The sequence below is a fragment of the Pelobates fuscus genome, chromosome 6 (genome assembly GCF_036172605.1).
Source record: "Pelobates fuscus isolate aPelFus1 chromosome 6, aPelFus1.pri, whole genome shotgun sequence".
NCBI lineage: Eukaryota > Metazoa > Chordata > Amphibia > Anura > Pelobatidae > Pelobates > Pelobates fuscus.
Window position 1 is genome coordinate 153,593,582 of NC_086322.1, and position 23,731 is coordinate 153,617,312.

Consider the following 23,731-nt stretch of genomic DNA (forward strand, 5'->3'; position numbering starts at 1 on the left):
CCCTCTGCATGCAGACACTGAACTTTCCTCATAGAGATACATTGATTCAATTCATCTCTATGAGGAGATGCTGATTGGCCAGAGCTGTGTTTAAATCATGCTGGCTCTGCCCCTGATCTGCCTCTTTGCCAGTCTCAGCCAATCCTGTAGGGAAGCACTGTGATTGGATCAGGCTACCACATGTCAGCAGACTGCTTGTTTTTCTGAGTCTAACAGCATGCAGATTTACAGCTTCTGGCTTGAATACAGTAAGATTTTTACTATATTTAAGGAGGCATGAGGGGCCCAGGGGGGGCTAGATGGTGGTGTTAACACTATAGGGTCAGGAATACATGTTTGTGTTCCTGACCCTATAGTGATCCTTTAATGTAAACACTGTTTTTACAGAGAAAAGGCAGTACAGTACTTCTATTACTGCCTAGGAACACCTCTAGTGGCAGTCACTCAGTGCATTGCGCAATAGCCTCCCAGTGCTTTCCTATGGGAAAGCATTGGACTGGCTGAGTTCATCAAGAGTGCGGGTGAAGCAGCCGCGAGGAGGCCTGAGTGGCACTAGAAATAAAGTGAGTAATCTTTCCTTTTACTTTGCTGACAGTGGGCCGGGTCTAAATAGTGTTCTTAAAACAGTAATGTCAGGAATACATGTTCGTAATCTTGACACTATAGTGTTTCTTTAAAGTAAACCATGGGGCTAAATGGCAGGTACAAACTGTATAATTGCAACTTCCATGATGTATTGTCTAGAGTCCCTTTCAAGTTCCAAATGTGTTTATTTTGGAACAAGAGGGGTATAAGTGGTGAGACTGTGACATGAGCAAACTGATTTATCAGTAACGTGCTATGGCATTCATAGGTGTGCTACTACTGAATTACTAGAAAGCCCTCTGGAATAGAGCAGATCCTATGCCTCATCTCAGTAAATTAGGGAATAAATTGCATTTTTTATTCTTTTAATCAGCCATGAGATTAGGAATAGCTGAAATTTTGAAAAAAAAAAAACTGTTCCAAAGCAGTATTTGACTAATGGAGTGGTTTTGGTGTATAGATCGTACCCCTGCATTCTCACTGCTTATTTCTCTGTCATTTAGGAGTTCAGTCAACACCTCTCTTGGCCAAGACTTACACCCTACAAACTTCCAGGGTAAAAGTTTTTTTTTTTTTTTGTTTTGTTTTACTTACTTTGTGCTACAGTGTATTTTATTTAAGATTAAAATAAAGTTCATTTGACAGAGCAGGAGATAAGAACTTCAAACGCAAACACAGTGTTCTGTATGATCTAATTCAGTGCTTGACAATTTGCTTTAAATATAGGAGCCAGCTTTTTCCCCCCAACGACAAAAATAAAATTCTTAAAGGAACACTAAAGTCACCAGAACCACTGTAGCTTAATGTCTATAGCCTGTTCCTTTAAGAATTGTATAATGTTTGTTGAGAAAAAAAAAAACCTAACTCCTAACTAAAGTTTCTGCTATCTAGACACTAAAGAGTCTAATGTCTTCATTCAGCATCTCCACACTCTGCATGGAGGAGCTGAACATTCCCCATACAGATGCATTGATTTAAAGCATCTCTATGAGGAGGTGCAGATTAGTGCAGCATTTTGTGGCACATGCTCAATAGCTTCGAAATGCTATCCTATGGAAAAGCATTGGATTGGCTGAGATCATTAAAATTATCTCCGCTATGGAGGCGTGCCAGCCACAGTGAGACGAGCACGTTGAGGGAGAAAAAAGGTTAAAACACCATTCCCATGTGACCGAAGGGGAGCTGGTGACCTAAACATGTCTCAGTGCGCCGGGAGGAAGTGACAGGAACTTAACTACTTCCTCCCGGTGCTGAACCAGCGCAAGGGAATGGGCGGGCCAGCGTGCGGCTCTGTCGAATCAGCGGGGAGTGCACGCGGCTCTGCAGAATGGGCGGTCGGCTTTGCGACCAGAGACATCTCAACCGTTTTCTTTGTCAGCTTGTCCTTCTCCTACGCAGTCTCACACCAGGAGGAAGAAGTTACGGTTTCCTTCACTCCCTCCTGACGTGCAGAGATAGAGAGACAGAAGGAGGAAAGGACAGGCTGACAAATAACATCTACAGCCCTCTGGTGAATGGTAGGAGTTTCTTGGCGCCAAACTTTTTTTTTTTTTTTTTTTTTTACAAAGGTTTGTACTCTTACTTGACCCCGCCACGCACCGAAAGTCCCACAATGGTGGCTAAACCTCATTTGGTTCCTGCAGAGCAGCATAAGTTGGATGCCAATCCTTGGCTCATCCATTGACTGAAAGTGTCAGCTGATCATTCTCAGCCAATAAATGACATTCAGTGCATAGATATATGCACAGACCTGATATTAGCAACTCTTGTACCAGGCTGGATAATGACGCCGCAATAAAACTGCTGATGATAGAGTTACACCTCCCACAGCAAAGGGTTTCAATTCATTATGTGCGTTTCATAGTGAACCACTGTGTATACAAACTCCAGGCACCTTGACCACTTCAAATCACTAAGGTGGTCATTGTGTTCGGATTAACCGTTCAACTCTAAAATGGCAGAGAATTGAACAGTAAGATTGTAGAGGCATGATCTATACACAAAAACTGCTTCCTTAAGCTAAAGTTGTTATTGGTGCTTAGCGTGACCCTTTAACTGTTGGAAGTGTGACTTTTTTTAGCAACCTCAAGTCTTAATAGAATATATTTTCTTAATATTAATATTTCCATAACAAATTGATGTTGGGCAGTAAGGGTTTCCCCATTGTATGAACTGAGAAACAATGTTTTACTATTTGTTTGGACTTCCATCACCTTATTTTCCTTTCTTTCTATTCCTGCTTCTTCTGTTTATCTTAGAATACCTTAAAAACTATAAAAAAAATTAATAAAAATGCTGAGTTTGGAGCTTGAACCTTGAGCTGGTAAAGGATCACTGGAAATGATATGGTGGCACATTTCATTGATTTCTAGAAATGTTCGACAGTAAACCATCAGCACAGGCTAAATGTTACGGGAATTAGGGTTGCACGAGTATTAGATGTATGTATAGAACCAATGATAACCGAGTACCCTAGACAATTGTGAAGTACACTGCTCATGATAAAAAGTCATCCCAAATGCTGGCTAAGCCTTATAGGATACCAAGGATGGCATTCACTGTAATAAACTACAGCTATGCAACACTTTATCTGAGATTGCCCCTAATGCATGACATTAAACACAACAGCAAGCCAACTACATGTAAGAGGAGACTATATTTAAGAGAAGACAAACTACCACAACAAGAGGACAGTCTTAAATTAGAGGGGCAAAGGTTTAAAAATAATATCAGGAAGTATCACTTCACTGGGAGGGTAGTGGATGCATGGAATAGCCTTTCAGCTGAAGTGGTGGTGGTTAACACAGTAAAGGAGTTTAAGCATGCGTGGGATAGGCATAAGGCTACCCTAACTATAAGATAAGGCCAGGGACTAAGGAAAGTATTTCGAAAATTGGGCAGACTTATCTGCCGTCACATTCTATGTTTCTATGTAAGTAAATGTGCGGCATGCACATTTGCATGGATTTTGATAGCATGAATGTAGATTATTATTTACAATTTATTGAAGCTGAACCTGTGGATAAGCTGACCGGTTTAAAGCGCACATTGTTATTAAAAATAAAAATGTATATACAATTCTATATATACAAATCATTCTCCAACCATACAGACTTAAATATGTCTAGTGTGGCAATAAAAATGCCATCTACAACTGCACAATGTTGATTCCAATATAGATTTTATTTATCACAGGGCAATTAAAACCTCAACATTATTTTTAAGCTACAATATAATTTTCCAGATCATTAAAATGTCTGTAAAACATAATTTTAATTGCTGACAATATCTTCACTACACGATGAGGAAACGGTCTTCCCAAAACGTTTGCAGTTCACTTATTTCGAAAATCGTTTATGCTACAGAGTACACTTTAAGAAAAAAATAAAAAAGTGAACAACTGATTTAACAACACTCTGAAAGAGGTTTAGTGTTTCCATTTAAAGGCATACTCTAAACACCAAAACAAATTTAGTTTAATTAAACATTTTTGTGTGTAGATCATGCCCCTGCAGCCCCACTGCTCAGTTCTCTGCTATTTAGGAGCGAAATTACTTTGTTTATGCAGGCCTAGCCACTCTTCCCCTGCATGTTACCTACACAGCCTCGCAGCACACACCCTGAAAGAGAGAGATCTGATTTCTAACCTTCCTTTATGCAAAGTATTATTTTATAACGCCTTTTCTGTTAATTATCAGCTAGAGCCAACTTCTCAAGAAAATGCACTGTGCTGTTATATTTGATTGAAAACAAAAAGTTTTTTTTTATGGAGGCTGTGTGAGTCACAGTATGGGAAGGTGTTGCTAGGGAGGCATAAACAAAATCAAAAGTGATTTAACTTCTAAATTGCAATGAATTAAGGAGTGAGCCTGCAACAGGGGCACGATCTCTATGCTTCATTAAGATAACGTTGCTTTGCTGCTTAGAGTATCCCTTTAACCCCTTGAGGACCGATGACGGTTCAGGACCGTCATTGGAAACATTCCCTTGAGGACCGATGACTGTCCTGAACCGTCATAATGGTCTTGGGGTACTTACCTGATCGCCGTCGGTCCCCCGGCGACGATCAGCCTTTCTTCCGGTCTGGAGGGACTGCCTGTCTGCCCAGACAGACAGACAGACAGACAGACAGACAGACAGTCTCCCTGCGGCAGATCAGGACCCCGCGGCCATGTGATCGCTCGATCACATAACCGCAATAGGTGCCTGTGTATTTGCCTCCAGTGGGACTGTCTGTGCTGACAGGCAGTCTCCCTGCAAGTGGAAAATCATAAAATAAAGTAAAAATAAATCTGTGTATATATATATATATATATATATATATATATATATATATATATATATATATATATATATATATATATATATATACACACACACACACACACACACACACACACAAGATATATATATATATATATATATATATATCTTGACATATATATAAATGACATATTTGTATATATAAGCTATATATACACATTATATATATATATATATATATCATATATATATATATATATATCATATATATATATATATATAATGTCATACTAAGTGTATTTTTATATTTATACATATATTAATATAAAAACACACTTATAATTAAATTACACACATATACATATATATATATAATTATAAAGTATAAATAATAAGTATATAAAAATAAATTAAAAAAAATGTAAAAATTTTTTTTTAATAATTAAATTATATATGTTATTTATTCTAACGGTATTTTGAGATATATATATGTAGAGGTATATATATGTGTGCAAAAATTATTACATGTACAAAAAAATAGTATATGTGCCATCCATATTTCCAATTATTTCTTAAATTATTAATAGCACTTAATATTGTATATCTATATCGTACTATACCTCTATTATGCGCCACCATTTGTATATCAAAATAATTTTTTTTTAAAATGACAGAATAAATATACTAATACATTGTGTATATTTTCGATGTATTCTTTTTATTCTTACGCAAGCTAGGGCAAAGAATCTGTTATGTTTTTACAGAAACGAATGTAGTGACAACGATTCATTAAGCCCCCTAGGGGAAACAGTATCAAGTTCGTGTATCCAAAACGCCTCTTTGTTTAAAAGTATAGACGGCACATATACTATTTTTTGTACATGTAATAATTTTTGCACACATATATACCTCTACATTTTTTCTAGCCATCCATTTGCAATATGAATATTTTAATATTAATATTTTGTGTTTGAGAATATATATGTATATATAGAGTTATGTATTAGTTTTGCACTATTAGCACTTTAATTGATTTCACCATTCGTCACTTTTAATCACTTGTCACTTTATATATAGCACTTCATATATTTGCAACTCTATTAAGTAATTTAAGCACATGACACTTTTAGTCACCTCTTAATACCTTAAACAGCAACTTTCGATAGTTGCCTTCAACACTATGATTTCTGGGGAGTATTTGACCCCTTATTTAAATGACAGCACTTTATTCTATTACATATTCAGCACTTTATGTATTTTGCACTTTATCTATCAAATCCAACACATGTAATTTATGATCACTGTGTCCGGGTGAATCTTTATCATTACTATGGTGACGGAACTTTGTTGTCCCGCGTTCCCATAGCAACTGCGGCAACATAACGTGGTTATGCCACACGAATGGGCGGGCACACCACTGCACATGCCGCCGGATAGGACGCCGGTAACTGCACGATCAGCACCTGGGGTGAGTTACACACACTTATTACAATTATTGCATTCCTTCATATGTAACATGTTTTTGAATGTTTATTAATCCTGATGAAAGTCCACATGTTGGACTGAAACATCGATTTTATATGGAAATACAATAAAAGTTAAATTTTAAGGAAATCCTCCGTGAGTGCAGCCACACTATCTGAATTTATGATGTTTTGGCCCTGGTAATGCACCCGTTTTTTGCAAATATTGGCAGCTTGTGTGCAAGGTACAGTATATATTTTATATATATATATATATATATATATATACACACACACACATTTAGAATGAAATTATATATATGGATAAATAAATAAAAATAATACGAAATATACATATGTTTATATACATAATCACATAAATAATTATATAAATATACACGTAGACTTCAAATATATAAATATGTATATATATTTAAATTCTACGTGCATATTTATGTAATAATTTTACATAATTAAGTAATTTTATTGATTGCAATTTGAGGGACATTCCTGTCAACCCAGGTTGAAAGTCCAGAGAATTTAATTTGCTAGCACGGTGTTTAACCCTGTAACTTTCTATGACGCCCTAAAACCTGTACATGGGGGGTACTGTTTTATGCGGGTGACTTCGCTGAACATAAATATTAGTCTTTAAAAACAGTAAAACATATCACAGCGATGATAGTCAGTGAAAGTGACTTTTTGCTTTTTTCACACACAAACGGCACTTTCCCTGATGATGTTATTGCTGTGATACATTTTACTGTTCTGAAACACTAATATTTGTGTTCAGCGAATTCTCCCGAGTATAACAGTATAGTGTTTTTGTAAAGTTACAGGGTCAAATATAAGGCTTGATTTTACTTTTTTTTTTTTTTATTGAAATTTGTCAGATTGGTTATGTTGCCTTTGAGAGTGTATGGTAGCCCAGGAATGAGAATTACCCCCATGATGGCAAAAGAAGACAACCCAAGGTATTGCAAATGGGGTATGTTCAGCCTTTTTTAGTAGGCACTTAGTCACAAACACTGGCCAAAGATAGCGTTTTTTGCATTTTTAACACACAAACAAATATAAATGCTAACTTTGGCAAGTGTTTGTGACTAAGTGGCTACTAAAAAAGACTGGACATACCCCATATTTAATACCCTGGGTTGTCTACTTTAAAAAATATGTACATGTTAGGTGTGATTCGGGGATTTATGACAGATAACAGTGTTACAATGTCAGTATTGATAAATTAAAAAATATATATATATATATATATATATATATATATTGAAACAGCAATTTCCTACTTGTACTTATAGCCCTATAACTTGCAAAAAAGCATGTAAACACTGGGTGTTTTTAAACTCAGGACAACATTTTGAATCTATTTAGCAGTTTTTCTCATTAGTTTTTGTAGATACGTAAAAGATTTTTCAAGTAAAAGTCCAAACAAATGTTTTTTTTTCAATTTTCCACCATATTTTGATTTATTTTTTTAAAGTAAAATATATGACATGATACAAATAATGGTATGTAAAGAAAGACGTTTTTGTCCTGAAAAAAACAATATATAATTTGTATGGGAACAGTAAATGAGAGAGCGGAAAATTACAGCTAAACACAAACACCACAAAAGTGTTAAAACCGCTCTGGTCCTTAGCGTACAACATGGCCAAAACAGGCCGGTCCTTAAGGGGTTAATCTGAATGGATGAATTTAAAGTATGAGTGCTTCTCATGGATTACATAAATGGTAATATGGCAAAATGGCATTAGTAGGACATTTTCTTCTGGAAATGGATGCACGAGAAACGACAAACTGATTAATGAACATGAAATTAATTCAGGTACATTTTCATTTAATTCTAGACTTTTAGGAGCCTTTGGAACACTAACACTTTTAGTCTGCCTTGTAAGCAAAGATATGTTAACATGATTTGTTTATTTGCTTCACCTTCGGAAGAATTTATATTAATTAGTTCACTTGTTTATTGGTTTGCCCTCCTTATAATAATGTCAGTTTGTTGATTTTATTATCTCTGTGATATATATCACTCTCCAATTGTTTTCTTTTTTTATATAACTAAGAAGAAAGAGGAACAAGTAAGCCTAGAGGGCTCAGTAAATCTAAATTGTATCCCAACAGGTTTCTAGTACTGTTACTGCAACCCATAAACTGATAAAATTTAAACTTTTAATTATAAAATATATATAAAAAAAAAAAGGAAAGCAGGGTCACTATGTGAAAATAAATTATAGAAAAAACGAGGAGAAAAAAGCACAATGGGGATATTTGCCAGAGAGGTGTCACTCCTATCAGGTAGTGGCACAGGTGATGCAGGGACTTCAGGGGTTAAAGCGTAGCCAGTATGTAATAGCCAAGTATCGCCCCCCAACTCCTATCACCGTTATAGCAAAACCCCAACCCTTCGGTTATAAACTCATATAGTAAGACGTTCAGCATAGCTAACTATCTAAATAAAATAAATTAAAGAGGGTGGCTAGACTAGGAGAATGGTAACTAAGCTTGTCCCGACGCACGTTTTCCCTTGGAAGAGCCGACATTCGGCGAAAATTTATTTCCTCGCCTAAACAGTCAAGTGGGAGGGTCTAACCCAATAGTAGCGCTGAATGGATATATCCAGGAAAATAATTCTATTTTATTTTATATAAAACATACTTTTTTGTAATGCATTATCAATATAATGTATTAAAAAAAGATGATAGCAATACGGTTTCTAACTCCTGCTGGTGATGCAAGGACGACATAGGATCAATGGTGGACATGCCCACTGATTGAAACATTTTGGAAGGATATAGCACACCTCATAGCAAAAAGCACTAACATCACTTTGCCCCATGAACCACACTACTACCTGCTCCATTATTTCCCACCAAAAACCTCTTGTACTGCCAGGTATTTAATATTCCATATCACTACAGCAGCCCTTCAAACCATAGCTAGACTGTGGAAATCCTTTCGAATTCCCTATATTAACTCCGACACAACCATTCTAAATCAAACAAAATCTTAGGAATGCAAACACCTTGCACGCCAAAGCTTACTCGCTAAACGCATACGACAAATGTGATACACACATACTAGCGAACAACCATCAACCCCCCACTTGAACTCTACTTCAGACGAGCACAGTCTGACAGCCACGTGCATGCTAGCTACCTCAAGGAGTTGTACAAAACTATCACTATGTAAAAAAACAAAGCCATTCAGCGCTTGATAAGCAGACTATTCAGCCAATACCCCCACACCATCTTCAAGATGACATAAAGCACCCCACAAGAAGGGAAGCTTGCCACACATTGAATAGCCGTCACCTGACGAAAAGTTACCACCGCTCACCACTACCAGCCTAAAGGCAAGCTCCCTACCTCTATGGTTCCATCCAATTACCCAATCTGTATAGTAAATCCCTACAGCATAACTTTGACACACCACACCCATTATATCTCCCCACCAAGTTTCTAACTCCATATAAAATAAAATCCCACAGTGGCACACAACACCCTAGAGCATTTCTCATGGACTGTGATTCCACTAAACAGCAATAACCCTCTAAATGTACATAATGTATTGATGTATCTTCATTGCAATGTTTACGCCAAAAATGACTATGTGAAACCAAAATCATATGTACGAGTGTGAGCTTGTTAAAGTGAAAAATAAAAATAAAATGAAAAAAAAAAGGGTGATAGATAACATGCCTTTAATTGAATGTTATTTCCTGCTTTAATGCAATTTTCCTAGTATGTATGTTAAATTACTATATGCTCTTGCTTTTAAGCTCTCCCAACTCTGTTTTACAATATTACTTTGAAGACATCTAGATTTTCTGTGGACAAACCTACAGTACTGCTAGACTATGTGTACGACATGTACATATTGCAACATATACAAGAGTTAATCAGAACAGTATGTATGGTATATGTCTAAAGATGGAGGTAAAGAGCGCATAAACCAGTACGTATTCTTATTTATGCTGACCATGTTGCATGTGAAGATGAATTCACACAATTACCATAAAAATGGTCACCATTAAAAGCCTCAATTACTGTGTTCTGCCATTCGGCTATAAATCTGTATGTGGAGTTCAGATAAACATGTGCTATTGAATGACTCTTTGATAAACCAAACTGTAGCATTTACAAGCACGAACATTAACTCATCTCATGTGCAATATGTCGACTTTCAACAAAAATTGACTAACTGTCTAGAACAGGAAGCAGAGCATTGAATAACAAATAGGCTTGTGACATACCTTTCATTTTCCTTGATTATACTTTCTAGTTTTATTCTCATTTGACCCATTTCAGCCTGCATAAAACAGAGTACAAAATAAATAAAACAATAGATTTTACTACCAAAAGTAGGATGGTTTTCAATGGATACTAAAATTGTAAATAGACAGCATCCCTCCTGCCTTCCAAAATTACTATTTCTATAAAAGACCCAAGAATCTTTAAAATTATTTTGTAATAGTTCTTATTAAGCAGCTGTTGGAATTTCACATCTGTGATTTACGGTATATAAATTTCATTCTCTGCCCGCATCACACAACTTATTAGTAAAGAACTAATCCTGGGAAGCACTCATTTTCACATCAAATCTGCATAAACATTCGAGTTACCATCACCAAGGCTCCAGGACCATGTCACCTATTCTCTCATCTCAAATCTCTGTCAAGAGCATAACCTACCTATACATTTACTGATTATTTGGATAGATAATGGAGTCATTGTATCAAATGTTATTCATTATCATGTCATTTTGATAAAAGGTACAATTTAAATTATTTGCCATGGACACTCCATATGAGTACTAAAAAGGTAATACATTTGAATGGAGGAAGGCAAAGGAAGGGACGCATAATTAACAGTGTGCTGAGGTGCAACTAACCATTTCTTTGCAACTGCAGTGCTTTAAGCAGAGTCTCTGCACATGCAGACTACTACCGGCACAACCACTTCTAAAAGGAGAAGAGGTCATAGTAACTCTATAATCATACTACAATGGCAAGCAAATAGTACATAGTCAGATCAGCAGAGTACATTTTTCAATCTGCTGTAAGTATTCCCAGAAAATTATAATATGTGTAACATGCTTTTATTTGTTATAATGCTTAAAAATATTCCATTCAAAAATTACCCTATAAAGCTGGAGTTGTTCACTTATCTCCTCGGTATGTTTGTCATATTCTCCAATCAATGAAGTCATGTTTCTAGAGTAAAAATACAAATAAAGATGAATTCATTATAAAGTTTGGTAAAGCCAGTCTGATGTGTGCCTTCAATACTAATTCAATTTAGACATACACGTGTTCACCTTTTTTTGGTTCAACGTCCATTCAAGATGTTTTTTTGTTGACATGGACCGATGTGTTCTGGTCATCCGAAATAGACAGTTGCACACTCTTTATCAATTCCAAACACCGAATACAATTAGATTTTGAATAGATATGCTTAGAACTCTACCACACCCCAGTACAAAAGAATCTAGTCAAACATTTAGTTGATGGGCCAACATAAATACTCCTTACCGATTTATGCACCTAATGAGAATCGTTGACAACAATTTACATGATCATTTAATATTGATTTTACAGTTTATTCGCTACAGCTCTCCCTCCCAATCTTTTAGGAGGTTTCACTGATTTGCACGTTTTGGCGACAATTGCCTGTTTAACATAATTAGGATAACAGGGTGTTCATTTTTGAGATTACTTATGACACTGCTCTGTCACTACTACCTTTGCAAGATTTAGGCAGAAAACTAATTTTCCTAGTCAAACATTTTCTCAATGCCTAAAATAGTTCAAACCCTGAGCCAAGCATTTTATAGTGAATCAATGGATAGCTGAAGTAGAAAATACAAGATAAATGGTGTAATTAACTTACTCAAGGACAGAATGAATAGTGTGTTCTGGTACATGGTAAGCTTGGATAGACTGCCTCCTGAATGAATATAAAATTCACTAGAGATTTCTGGTGATGTGCATGCTTTTCCTATTCTCTGCTAATTATTTTGCCCACCCTTCCATCTTTTTTCCCCCTCTTCTCAGTTCCTCTATACCTTCTCCATAAGCCTTTTCAGGTAATTCAAAATGTCATTAAGTCACTATAACTGGGCTACATGTACTACCTGATGTTCTTTATGTTTCTTATTACAGGAACACCCCCATTCACAAAACTTAAGCCAATATGAAATGTTATGGGGGTAGGAGAATTTGGGCGCCTTCTGAACTTCAAAGGTTAAATTCTTTGCCAATGGCAACTGGCACTTCTCTCTCCGGGTTTTGTTACTCTATGCACTGCAGTATAAGGAAAGGCTAGCCATGCGGCCCATGATAAGCTGAGAGCTCCAGTCGACACTCTCAAAAGGCACACACTGTAAGATTTCTCTAGGAGGGCCCTGATTGATAGTCAGAAAGCTACGTGAGTGCACGGTTATCATCAATGGAAATTATGCATATGAAAACAAGCAGTTACAAAAATAAGTAAGTTACCTTTTTTCCGCTAAAGTGTAGGTAGCTATGCTACCATCCCGCACAACTCCCTCCTCCTAGAAAAGGAAATAAATTCACGCATTTTTTAGTTGTCTTGGAAAACATTAGTTAGCAAGCGGTTCAAAATAACAGTTTCAAAAGAAGGTAAAAATGACAGAATGACATAAAGATAGAATTTTGACAAAACAAATACAAAAAATACACTGTAAACACACTGTGAACATATAATAGGGGGTAGTATATATTTATCCACATAGCCATGCTAAATGTACTCATATTTTTTATACATATCTTATTACGTCATCTCTTCAACAGTTTATAACATTTCTCTGTAATGAGAAGTTAGGGCACACGAGAAAGTGGAATTTCCTCCAGCAAAAAGGCCACACCAAAAGGCCACTGACTGCATTATTTATTTTGATATATGTAGTTGCCCAGACAAAGATAAACATTCACAGGCAGACAAATTGCTGCAAAATGAAACATTGTTGCCATTCATTCATTAATTGACCTCTTAAGCGCCTTAAAAAAAACATATTAGAATAGGACTATAAACATGCTGCCCACAAGAAGCTGTGTAAACAGCTGCCCTGACCCCAAGTGATGCTAGTCTGTCAGATTCATCATATGCCATGCACACAGACGCACACATTGTCAAACAGACAGACACACAATTGGATATGTACACACAGTCAAACACACACATAGCCAGATAGTCATGCACACCATGTCAAACAGAAACACAGCCAGACATACACACTCACACAAAAAGACAGCCATATACACTGCCAAACTAACATACAGCCAGAGAAACACACACAAATTCAGACACTTATTAAACACATATTCCCAACCTCATTTCTCTACAGTAACCAGCCATAAATATCCACTATCTCTACCTTTTACTCACCCCAGACATCCCTACCTTAGAGGCCATCTATCCCAGATTGCATGGCAGTGCAGTGAGACGGATGGTGGCGATATAACATGCCCCATCCCGACTACACACAGGCAAATTTAATCCTCAGCTTTCAGCTCTACGGTGGCACTGAGAGAAAGTGAGATCTGTGAGATCACATACTTCAGTGCTGCCACATGCAAGGAAGCTTTGCAGGAGGGTCCCTCTGATGCTGCTGGCTATTACAGCCTGGTTCAGAGAGATATAGCTATCTCCCCAACCAGACCAATGAGTGCTACAGAGCCCCATGCTGGCTCCTGAGCTGAGCTGGGCCCCATACAAGGGTACTGCCTGTGAAAATTGAAAAAATGCTGTTAATGTGGAATGGATGAGGGATTGAGCCCTATAACAAGGTTACTGCTTCTGTTCCAAGTACAAGTGGCTCATAACGGCTAGTTGTTGCTCCTGAACCGTTGGAGGTCAATTAGTCGATCAAAACAATACAGGTCGCCAGGCCTGGACATCGGCAAATGCCCAGTGGGCCACGATGGATGTGGGCCAACAAGGGAGTTCCTTTGTCTCCCCTGCCTGCCCATGCAGAGGTGGCATGTCTTGCTGTCTCGGGCCGGTGAAGAGATCAAACATCTCCCTCGCCTACTGGCAAACCTCCCTTGCCAAAGGTTTGGGGATAAAGCTTTTATTGTTTTAAAAAAAAAAAAAATTTAAAAAAATATACATCTTGTCTCCCTATTGCGAATTATTAGTCTGATGGTTAAAAAAAAACCCAAATTATTTAAAATTAATCTGGAACAATAAAAGGCCAAGACTCTCACAGAATATCTTGTACAGACGTAACCTTCGTGGAGGTTTAGGAGTTCTGAATATCCTTTTGTAGCAAATGCTACAGTGAAACATAGTCCATAAAGAAACAGTCAATATAGATTGGTTTTTAATTTACCGTAAGTACTTTTTTGTTGGAGGCCGCTGCTGCAGGAGGCCTGGGGAGCCGAAACATCCCCTTCAGTATAATGCCCTTCGCTTGTTTGGGAGAGAGAAGGGCTGTAAAGAGCCTGCGCAGGAAGTGTGGCAGTCCTGCCTGTGTGATATTGTCTGTGAAATCCCTGATCTTCAGGTGTTTCCACCTTCTCTTGTCCTCCATTGCTGCAAGCTGGTGGCTCAGAGTAGTGTGAGCTGTACTGAGGGTGCCTATCTGGTTCTGTAGCTCCAGAATGTGGGCTGCATGTGTTGTGGTGGTCTGTTCTATTGCGTTTAGGCGCCCATTGAACCCCTTGAGGTCTTCTCTCACCTGTGAGATTTCTGAGGAGAGGCTTTGTCGGAGGTCCGCCAGGAGGCTGGTAAGTATTCCTGTGGTGAGCGGTTCTGACCCTTTGGCTGCTGGCTGGGCAGGTTTCGGAGGCTTGATTCCCTGCTCCTCGACTGTAATATTTATTAATGGGCAAGCTTACTACGGTACTTATTAATGGGCAAACTGACTGTGGTATTTATAATTAGGCAAACTCACTTTGGTATGTGTTAGCATATATAGATAGATAGATAGATATATCTTGTGATATGCTACCACAGAATTCTGGGAAGAGCTTGCGTGTGCCTTGGGTGAGAAAAGTTTGAGGAGCACTGCCTTAGCGGAGATACAATACCAACAATACAAGGACCAAGCTCTCTTGTGAGTATTAGATATGAAAGGGACACAATAGACACCAAAACACCTTTAGCATAATAAAGCGGATTCGGTGTATACAGCATGCATCTGAAGTGTCACTGCCAAGTTGTTTTAGAGACGATAGTGTCCCTTTGAAAAAACTGTACAGCAGCAGAAAGGGTTATTTACAGTAAGAACAATAAAATATATGAAATTCACTGCCTAGAGAAATTGTGCTGTCAAGTGCAATAGTTCCCTGGATGCTATCTTAATAAAGTAGAGTATATAAGGCTAGAAACATTAATATATTAAAATGGCTTGTTGATCCAGGGAGAAATCTGATGGTTGTAATGGAATCAGGAAGAATTATCTTTCCTTTTTTTGAAGCCAAACGAAAAAATTATGTTTTATTGTATTGATGACCTATTTAACTTAAATTGCTGTGGAAATATATCATACATTCTGCTTGTTTTCTGATTTACGTTGAGAACTTTAAAAAGGTCATCAGTTTTTTATTTTGTAAATTGATGAGGGGAAACCGAAAATAACATGGCTCACTTACAAAACAGCATCATAGGAAAAAATAAATCATAATTGTTACCGAATACTTACTATTTATACATGTCCTAAGACCCTGCACAATTTTAAATTGTCTTCAAATGCTGAAATATGACTTTCAATGCTCCTTGTGAGGAATTCCATTAACAACCCCATACCTTTCCCAGTTTTCAATCAAAGTACATGTATTAACTTTTATCCTCAGTACAGAATATTATGAAATGCTTTAGCAAAATCTACACAGATCACACTGACTGCAATCCTCTGACATATACTTTAATTTCTTCCTAGATTAAAGTTTTGTCTTTCCAAAGCTATGACGTACCTACCCATTTATAAAAAAGTTCAATTTTTTTATTGCTGGTTTTTATAAAGCCCAAAATGGAGATAGTGCCTAGTGAAGCTGGAGGTTGTTTGATTGAAGTGGATATGGTATGTGAGACTGCTGGTGAAAATGGAGGTCTGAAAATTATCAGCCAATCAGATTTCCCACATACAAATATAGGCATTAGCAGTGAGTGTGTTTTACAATATAACATTTTTCAAAGTAATTCTGCAGCATTGCACTGACTTCGATAGAAGAGTTCTACTGTTAACTTTGCATCCTATTTCACAGTAATGGTTGACAACATCCGAAGAGAAATCGTCTCACTCACTTCTCCCATCAACTTCCCAGCCACCTCTTCTACACTTTGGATATTCTCTCCAGTTTCTGAAGAGGAGGTTTCAGTGCTTATTTTCTGGCCGACCACATGCCTCCTTGCACCTTACTCAGTCTCTGTTACCTGCGACTTGTTTATCTTTGAAAAATAATCTCCAACGTCTCTCTGGTTCTCCATGCTCTCATTGTTTCCACTTTGATTATTTTAACTCTTTGCTTATTGGCATGAAAAAGTACCTAGATTGCCCCTCAAACATCACCTCTCTGTCAATCTCTACCTTGACTTCCTGCTTCATTTAGGAAAAGATTCCACGTTCTCATGCTTACTTACAAAGCTCTCTTAACTGTTCCCAAGCTTATATATCCTTTCACAATAACAGATGATATGTTCATGCTCTGCCAGTGACCTGTTACTGTTCTGTTCTCGTACCCACACAGTAGATAAACCTCATGGACTTCTCCAGGGAAGCCTCTTTCTATTGGAATGCCCTACCAAGCCACATTCTAATCTCCACTTCTGCAGAGTAATTAAAAAAAAAAAAAATTTTTGTGAAGCTTGTCCCTTAAATTCTCATCTCCCTGACAATCTTTATCTGCTGTCTTGCACTGCCTTGGCTCCCTCCTCCCATCATTTCATGTACATGTAGCATATTTGATTCCCTTAGTTGATATGTCTGCCCCCACCCCCTCCCCTGCCTTGTTTTAGATTGTAAGCTAGTTTGGACAAAGCCCTCTTCACCTACTGCTCCCGTTTGCCAAATGTGTTAGTTGGAAAGTGCTGCAAAATATGCTGTCACTATATAAAAAATCATTAGGAGTCTAGGAGTTGTTTAATCTAGATTTTCTATTTTGGAGCATACCTAATGTATGCAGATTTAAATAAGTAATTACTAGTAATAAATAATTGCAGGATCATTGCTTTTACTGAGAGAATTCCTGCTCATGTAACACATTTGAAGCAGTGTTATTATGGTTTCATTCTTAACCTGCAATAATATTACTCAAGCATCCTGGGCGAGAATCTTCTAAAAAGGCAGGTTTTGGGGAAGAATGCGATACTCATTATTCTGACAGGGAACGTCTAGTACTGGCAGCAACAAATTCAAGAAATGTCAACCATATGCTCTGCCTTATTTCAATAAGTAGTTTGCACTATTTTTCAGTTTTCAATCTAGCTTTTGGTTTTCTTCAGAAATAAATTATATAGAAACTACAAGCTCACGCAAACTGATATCTATACATCTTTATCACACCAATTATCCTATTTTGATTTAAACTTTCCTACCAATATAAAGAAATAGTTTTCTTAGTTCTTTTTGTTATTATTTTAGTTTTCTTCACTGAAAACAATTCTCTGTAAGAAACATATGCACGGCATTTTAAAAGTCCATTATTCTTATTTATATATTTTTTTCTTTTACTTTATAAAATGTAAATATACAAGGAAACGGAAATAGAACTGACTACTGTTGCAAACAAGTTGTGTGTATATATATATATATATATATATATATATATATATATATGTGTGTTGTTTTTGTAGGGAAATTTCTAATAACTGTGTCAAACAGAAAACTACGACAATATATGAATGTCAATGAATTTGGAAAATTAAACCTTGCTGCTCCATTCTCTCATTACACATAGTCATAGATTGATATTATATTGGAATTTGAGCCCTGAAAACAAGTTTCTACTATTTTACCTTGAAGTGGTTTTGTAACTGTCTGGCATCTGTGCCTGGGTCTGAGGGTCAGAGGCTGGGCAGGGTAGAGGATCCACACTAATCTCATACCAATCTCATGTTCCTCTAAATCCTCCTTCAATACTGCCCTCTGGAACGCACGCTCTGTTTGCAATATAACTAAATCCACTGCTGTCCATGACTTCATCTCTCGTTCAATAGATTTACTAGCCTTAACAGAAACCTGGCTCTCCCCCTCTGACACTGCCACCCCTGCATCTTTGTCCTTCGGTGGTCTCCAACTTACCCACAACCCAAGAAACTCTGAATGTAAAGGTGGTGGTGTTGGGTTTCTCCTCTCCCCTCACTGCTCTTTTAAACCTCTTCCCCACCCCCCCTTCCCTCTCTTTCCTGTCATTTGAAATACACTCAATTCACCTTTTCAAACCCTTCTCTGCTAACATTGCTGTTATTTACAGTCCCCCTGGTTCCCCTCTTCTCATCCTTGACCACTTTGCTGCCTGGCTACCCTATTTAATCTCTTCTAACATTCCATCCCTAATTCTCGGGGACTTCAATATTCCTATAAACCCACCTTTGACCTCTGCAGCCACTAAACTACTTTCAATTACTTCCTCCCTCGGGCTATCGCAGTGGGCAAATTCTCCCACCCATGTAGCTGGAAATACCCTTGACCTAATTTTCACTTATGCATGTACAGTATCTAATATCTGCAACACTCCATATCCACTCTCTGATCACCACCTCTTATCATTTGCTCTCGCGTACCCCCTCACCCAACAACCTCAGCCTAACCCCCCCTCAACTCAGGAGGGACCTTAATTCTCTTGATCTCCAACAGTTGTCAGCTGACATTGATTCACAACTGCTGTCCATCCCTTCCCTCTCCTGTCCTTCACTGGCCATCTCCATATATAACTCTACTCTTACATCTGCCTTGAACGCTGCAGCGCCACTCCAAACAAGCACCTCAAGGAGGACCCGCCCCCAACCATGGCATACTAAATCAACGCGCTACCTGCAAAGATGCTCCCGTTGTGCTGAACGCTCCTGGAGGAAGTCTCGTACCCAATCAGACTTTCTCCATTATAGATTCATATTGTGTTCATACAGTGCAGCCCTTGCCCTTGCCAAACAGTCCTATTTTTCCTCTCTCATTAGTTCGTGTTCCCGCAACCCCAGGCGTCTCTTTGACACCTTTATTTCTCTTCTTTGCCCTGCTGTGGCCACCCCCAAAACTAACCTTACTGCAGATATATTTGCATGTTACTTCACTAAAAAGATTGCACAGCTAAGGAAATAATTCTCCCCTCCTTGCCTTTCTGTTTCTCAATCACACATAGATCATGCCTTTCCTACCCTTCAGACATTCTCCCCAGCTACTGACCAAGAGGTGGCTGCTCTTCTTTGCTCCTCTCGCCCCACCACTTGCCCGCTCGATCCTGTCCCATCTCACCTTATCAGATCTCTCTCCACTTGTCTCATGCCTTCTCTTACACACATCTTCAACTGTTCGCTCTCTTCTGGCATTGTCCCTGCTGACCTTAAACATGCCACTGTAGTACCTATACTAAAAAAAACATCCCTCGACCCATCCACCCTCTCTAACTACCGTCCCATATCCCTACTCCCTTTTTCCTCAAAGCTTCTGGAAAGACTTGTCTTTACCCGTGTGTCTCATTTCCTCAATTCCAACTCTCTCCTTGACCCCCTTCAATCTGGCTTCCGCCCTCTCCACTCTACAGAGACTGCCCTTATCAAAGTTACTAACGACCTAATTGCAGCTAAATCCAAAGGCCACTACTCCATATTAATTCTTCTTGACCTCTCAGCGGCCTTTGACACCGTTGATCATGCTCTCCTTCTTCAAACTCTTCAATCGCTTGGTCTCTGTGACTCTGTCCTCTCGTGGTTTTCCTCTTATCTCTCCCAACGCTCATTCAGTGTCTCCTTTTCTAATGATACCTCCTCCCCTCGCCATGTCTCGGTTGGAGTCCCCCAAGGCTCCGTCCTTGGTCCCCTTCTATTTTCTCTTTATACTGCCTCTCTTGGCAAACGTATTACCTCTTTTGGATTCCACTACCACCTGTACGCTGATGACACCCAGCTATATCTCTCCTCCCCGGACCTCTCCCCTGCCATCCTGCAACGTGTCACTGCTTGCCTTTCTTCCATCTCTGACTGGATGTCCTCCCGCTTTCTGAAACTCAATCTCTCAAAAACTGAGCTCCTTGTCTTTCCTCCTCCTAATACTGATCCTCCTCTCCCTTCAAGTTTGTGGTACCAACATCAGTCCATCCTTGCAAGCGCGCTGTCTTGGCGTCATACTTGACTCTGGTCTCACCTTTGAGCCTCACATCCAGCATGTTGCCAAATCCTGTAGATTCCATCTTAAAAACATAGCCCACATCCGCCCCTTTCTTGCACCAGATACTACCAAAGAGCTTGTCCATGCTCTAGTAATTTCCCGCATGGATTATTGTAACCCTCTCCTGATTGGTCTTCCCAATAGCCGTACTGCACCCCTACAGTCCGTAATGAACGCTGCTGCTAGATTGATTTTCCTCTCTAGTCGTTTCTCTCACACCTCACCCCTCTGCCAGTCCTTACATTGGCTTCCTGTATGCTATAGGAGTCAATTCAAGGTACTAACTCACACCTATAAGGCACTGAACAACTCTAGCCCCTCTTATATCTCCTCACAGATCCATAGATATGTCCCTTCTCGGTCTCTCCGCTCTGCCCCTGACCACCTCCTGTCCGTACTCGTACGGCCAACTCGCGCTTGCAGGACTTCTCGCGGGCGGCTCCCTTCCTATGGAATAGCCTGCCTACCGCCATCAGACTCTCCCCTAGTCTTGCATCTTTTAAGTAGTGCCCTAAAACCCATCTCTTTAGGAAAGCTTATGGCCTCCAAGACTAACCCCTACCTCACATACCTGTCTCTTGCCCTCTCCTAAAGGGCAGCCCACCTTATTTATTTGCAAATTTCTGTCCTAATGTGTTTTACACCCCACCTCCTATAGAATGTAAGCTCGATTGAGCAGGGTCCTCTTCAACCTATTGTTCCTGTAAGTTTATTTGTAATTGTCCTATTTATAGTTAAATCCCCTCTCATAATATTGTAAAGCGCTACGGAATCTGTTGGCGCTATATAAATGGCAATAATAATAATTATAATAATAATATTTGGGTTGGATATGGAAAGGTGAGATTTACTTACCTGAACCTGTCCCTTGCAGGCACCTTCATCCTCTTCCTGTTGCTCTTCTTCAGCTTCTGTGGTTTCAGCTGCGAAGAGCCCACATCATCAATGTACTCTTGCGCATGTGAGACTGTGGGATCCTCCACAGAAAGAGCTTAATTTCCCTACAGCCATGGCTGGTGGTGGTTTGGGGGAAAATAACAAACTTGATGGTACTAGCTCCACCTTGTGTCAAACTTTGTTAGGCGTAGGAAAAATACAAAGTAGTCCTTACTACGAGCATATGTATAGAGTGTAGTAACAAGGTTTAATTTTCCAAATTCATTGACATAGCCTCCCTGAAAAATGCTTTCATATTCAATTAGATCTAACAGCGTTTTTACTTTAGAAGTTTTTATCTTCTGTGCTGTGAATTGAACTTTAATTAGTGAGGCTGATGCAGGCCCCAGCAAGGTATTAACAGAGTAGGAGATATAACACACTGTGTAGACTCTTTTTTTAGGAAGTGTGTAGGGAGGTTGTGCAAGTTTTAGCCAGGGGATTGTGGCTAGGGCTGCATAAACAAATTGATTTAACACCTAAAGGCAGAGGATTGTGCAGTTAGAATTCAGGTGTGTAACCTAAGAACCAAGCCACATCATTAAGCTAAAGTTGTTTTGGTGCTTAAAGTATCCATTTAAGTCAATTTTAGTGACAGATACAGTTTAAATACCAGAGTATTATCACAATTTAGGCCATGATTAGTCCAGAAAGTTTAAAATAGTACCCTGAGATAAGAATACTAATGTTTATGTAGGAAATTATATATTTGCTTGTATTCTATCATCCTTTTTCAATTCCTGTGGCAAAGGATGGGGTGAATATTTCCTAAACCAGACTGTAACAGAAAAATGACTAACATACCTTTTCAACAGGATGCCGGGGATAGTCCTGATCTTCATATCGTTTTAGTGCTGCCCTTAAATGATGGACTAAAATACAAAAATAAGTAAAGATTATTAAAACAGTTAAAGTATTTTTAAAATCAAGGAATATAGTGTAAACAAGGGGTAGGCAACCTTCGGCACTCCAGATGTTGTAGACTACATCCCCTATAATGCTCTTACACCCATAATGCTGGCAAAGCATCATGGGAGGTGCAGTCCAAAACATCTGGAATGACGAAGGTTGCCTATGCCTGGACTGTAAACAAATGCATTGCTTTATTAGATATTACAAGTCAATCTGAACTAGACAAATAGAAACTGCACAAAAGAACATAATTTATGTAGAATATTTTCACATGTTTGTCTATATAGCAAGAGTAATTTTTAATGTACATTGATTCAAGTTAATAAGACAGCGCAAATCACATTTAATATCAAATTAAAGTCTTAACTTTGACAAACACATTGGACTTTGAGTTTTCTTTCCCTGCCTTTTATAGTGGTTGACATTACACACTGCACATACAGATAACCTGCTAATTATCAGTTCCCCAGGTGATTGCTGAGAGAGGATCGTGTCCTCCCACCAATTAGTGTAAGCAAACCTAATTCTCTAAAGAATAAATCTAGAATCAGCTCTTTTGAGAGATTAACAGATGCACGTAGTGATGTACAGAAGCCCATCTAGGTATTCATTAGAATCCTTAAATGTGCACTTTGAAATGTCATTTATTTTTTATTCCAAGTGTTAGTGGTAATTTGGGAATCATTCAATAACATTTATAACATTCAGTAAGTAATTGATAGTTGCATTTAAGACATGGAAGATTTATTTAATGATGCGGGGGAAAAGAAAGAGAAATGTCTCTTTAACTCCACCGTTCAATAAATTCTCTGTCCAGGTTGCTGAACGAAATATAGTTGAGGCAAATAGGTATAAATTACAGGGACAAAATGGGTCAATTAAAATCTATTTAACATCAGATTTGTTATTTTTTAGATTCCTGGTTTAGATATTTGATAGTATTACAAAAGGAAAAGAGAAAAATAAATGTAATAAAATTGAAACATGCACTTCACATTGTGCCCCAATACAATTGTTCTCAGAGCTCTGGGTCAGGACCCAAAACTAGGGCTTTATGCTATTTTTAGAGGGTCCCTACTGGTTGGGAAACACACATCAGATTTGTCAGGCCTCAGGCAACTATCCACAATGAATGATTTACTGTAGCAGCAAAATCTTCGCCAGTGCAATGGAGGGCCACATGACACTGAGGAGAGTCTCATTAAGGTAAT

General features: G+C 38.3%; 1 protein-coding gene across 1 annotated transcript in view; it reads right to left on the minus strand.

The window, feature by feature from the left end:
• The window catches only part of SCLT1 (sodium channel and clathrin linker 1), a 149,537-nt gene that overhangs the window by 111,923 nt on the left and 13,883 nt on the right, over window positions 1-23,731 (minus strand). Inside the window, exons 3-6 of the mRNA XM_063458431.1 lie at window positions 22,413-22,480; window positions 12,823-12,878; window positions 11,466-11,538; window positions 10,579-10,634 (exon numbers count right to left, since the gene is read on the minus strand). Coding sequence (XP_063314501.1) covers window positions 10,579-10,634; window positions 11,466-11,538; window positions 12,823-12,878; window positions 22,413-22,480 — 253 coding nt within the window. The remainder of the gene's footprint in view (window positions 1-10,578; window positions 10,635-11,465; window positions 11,539-12,822; window positions 12,879-22,412; window positions 22,481-23,731) is intronic.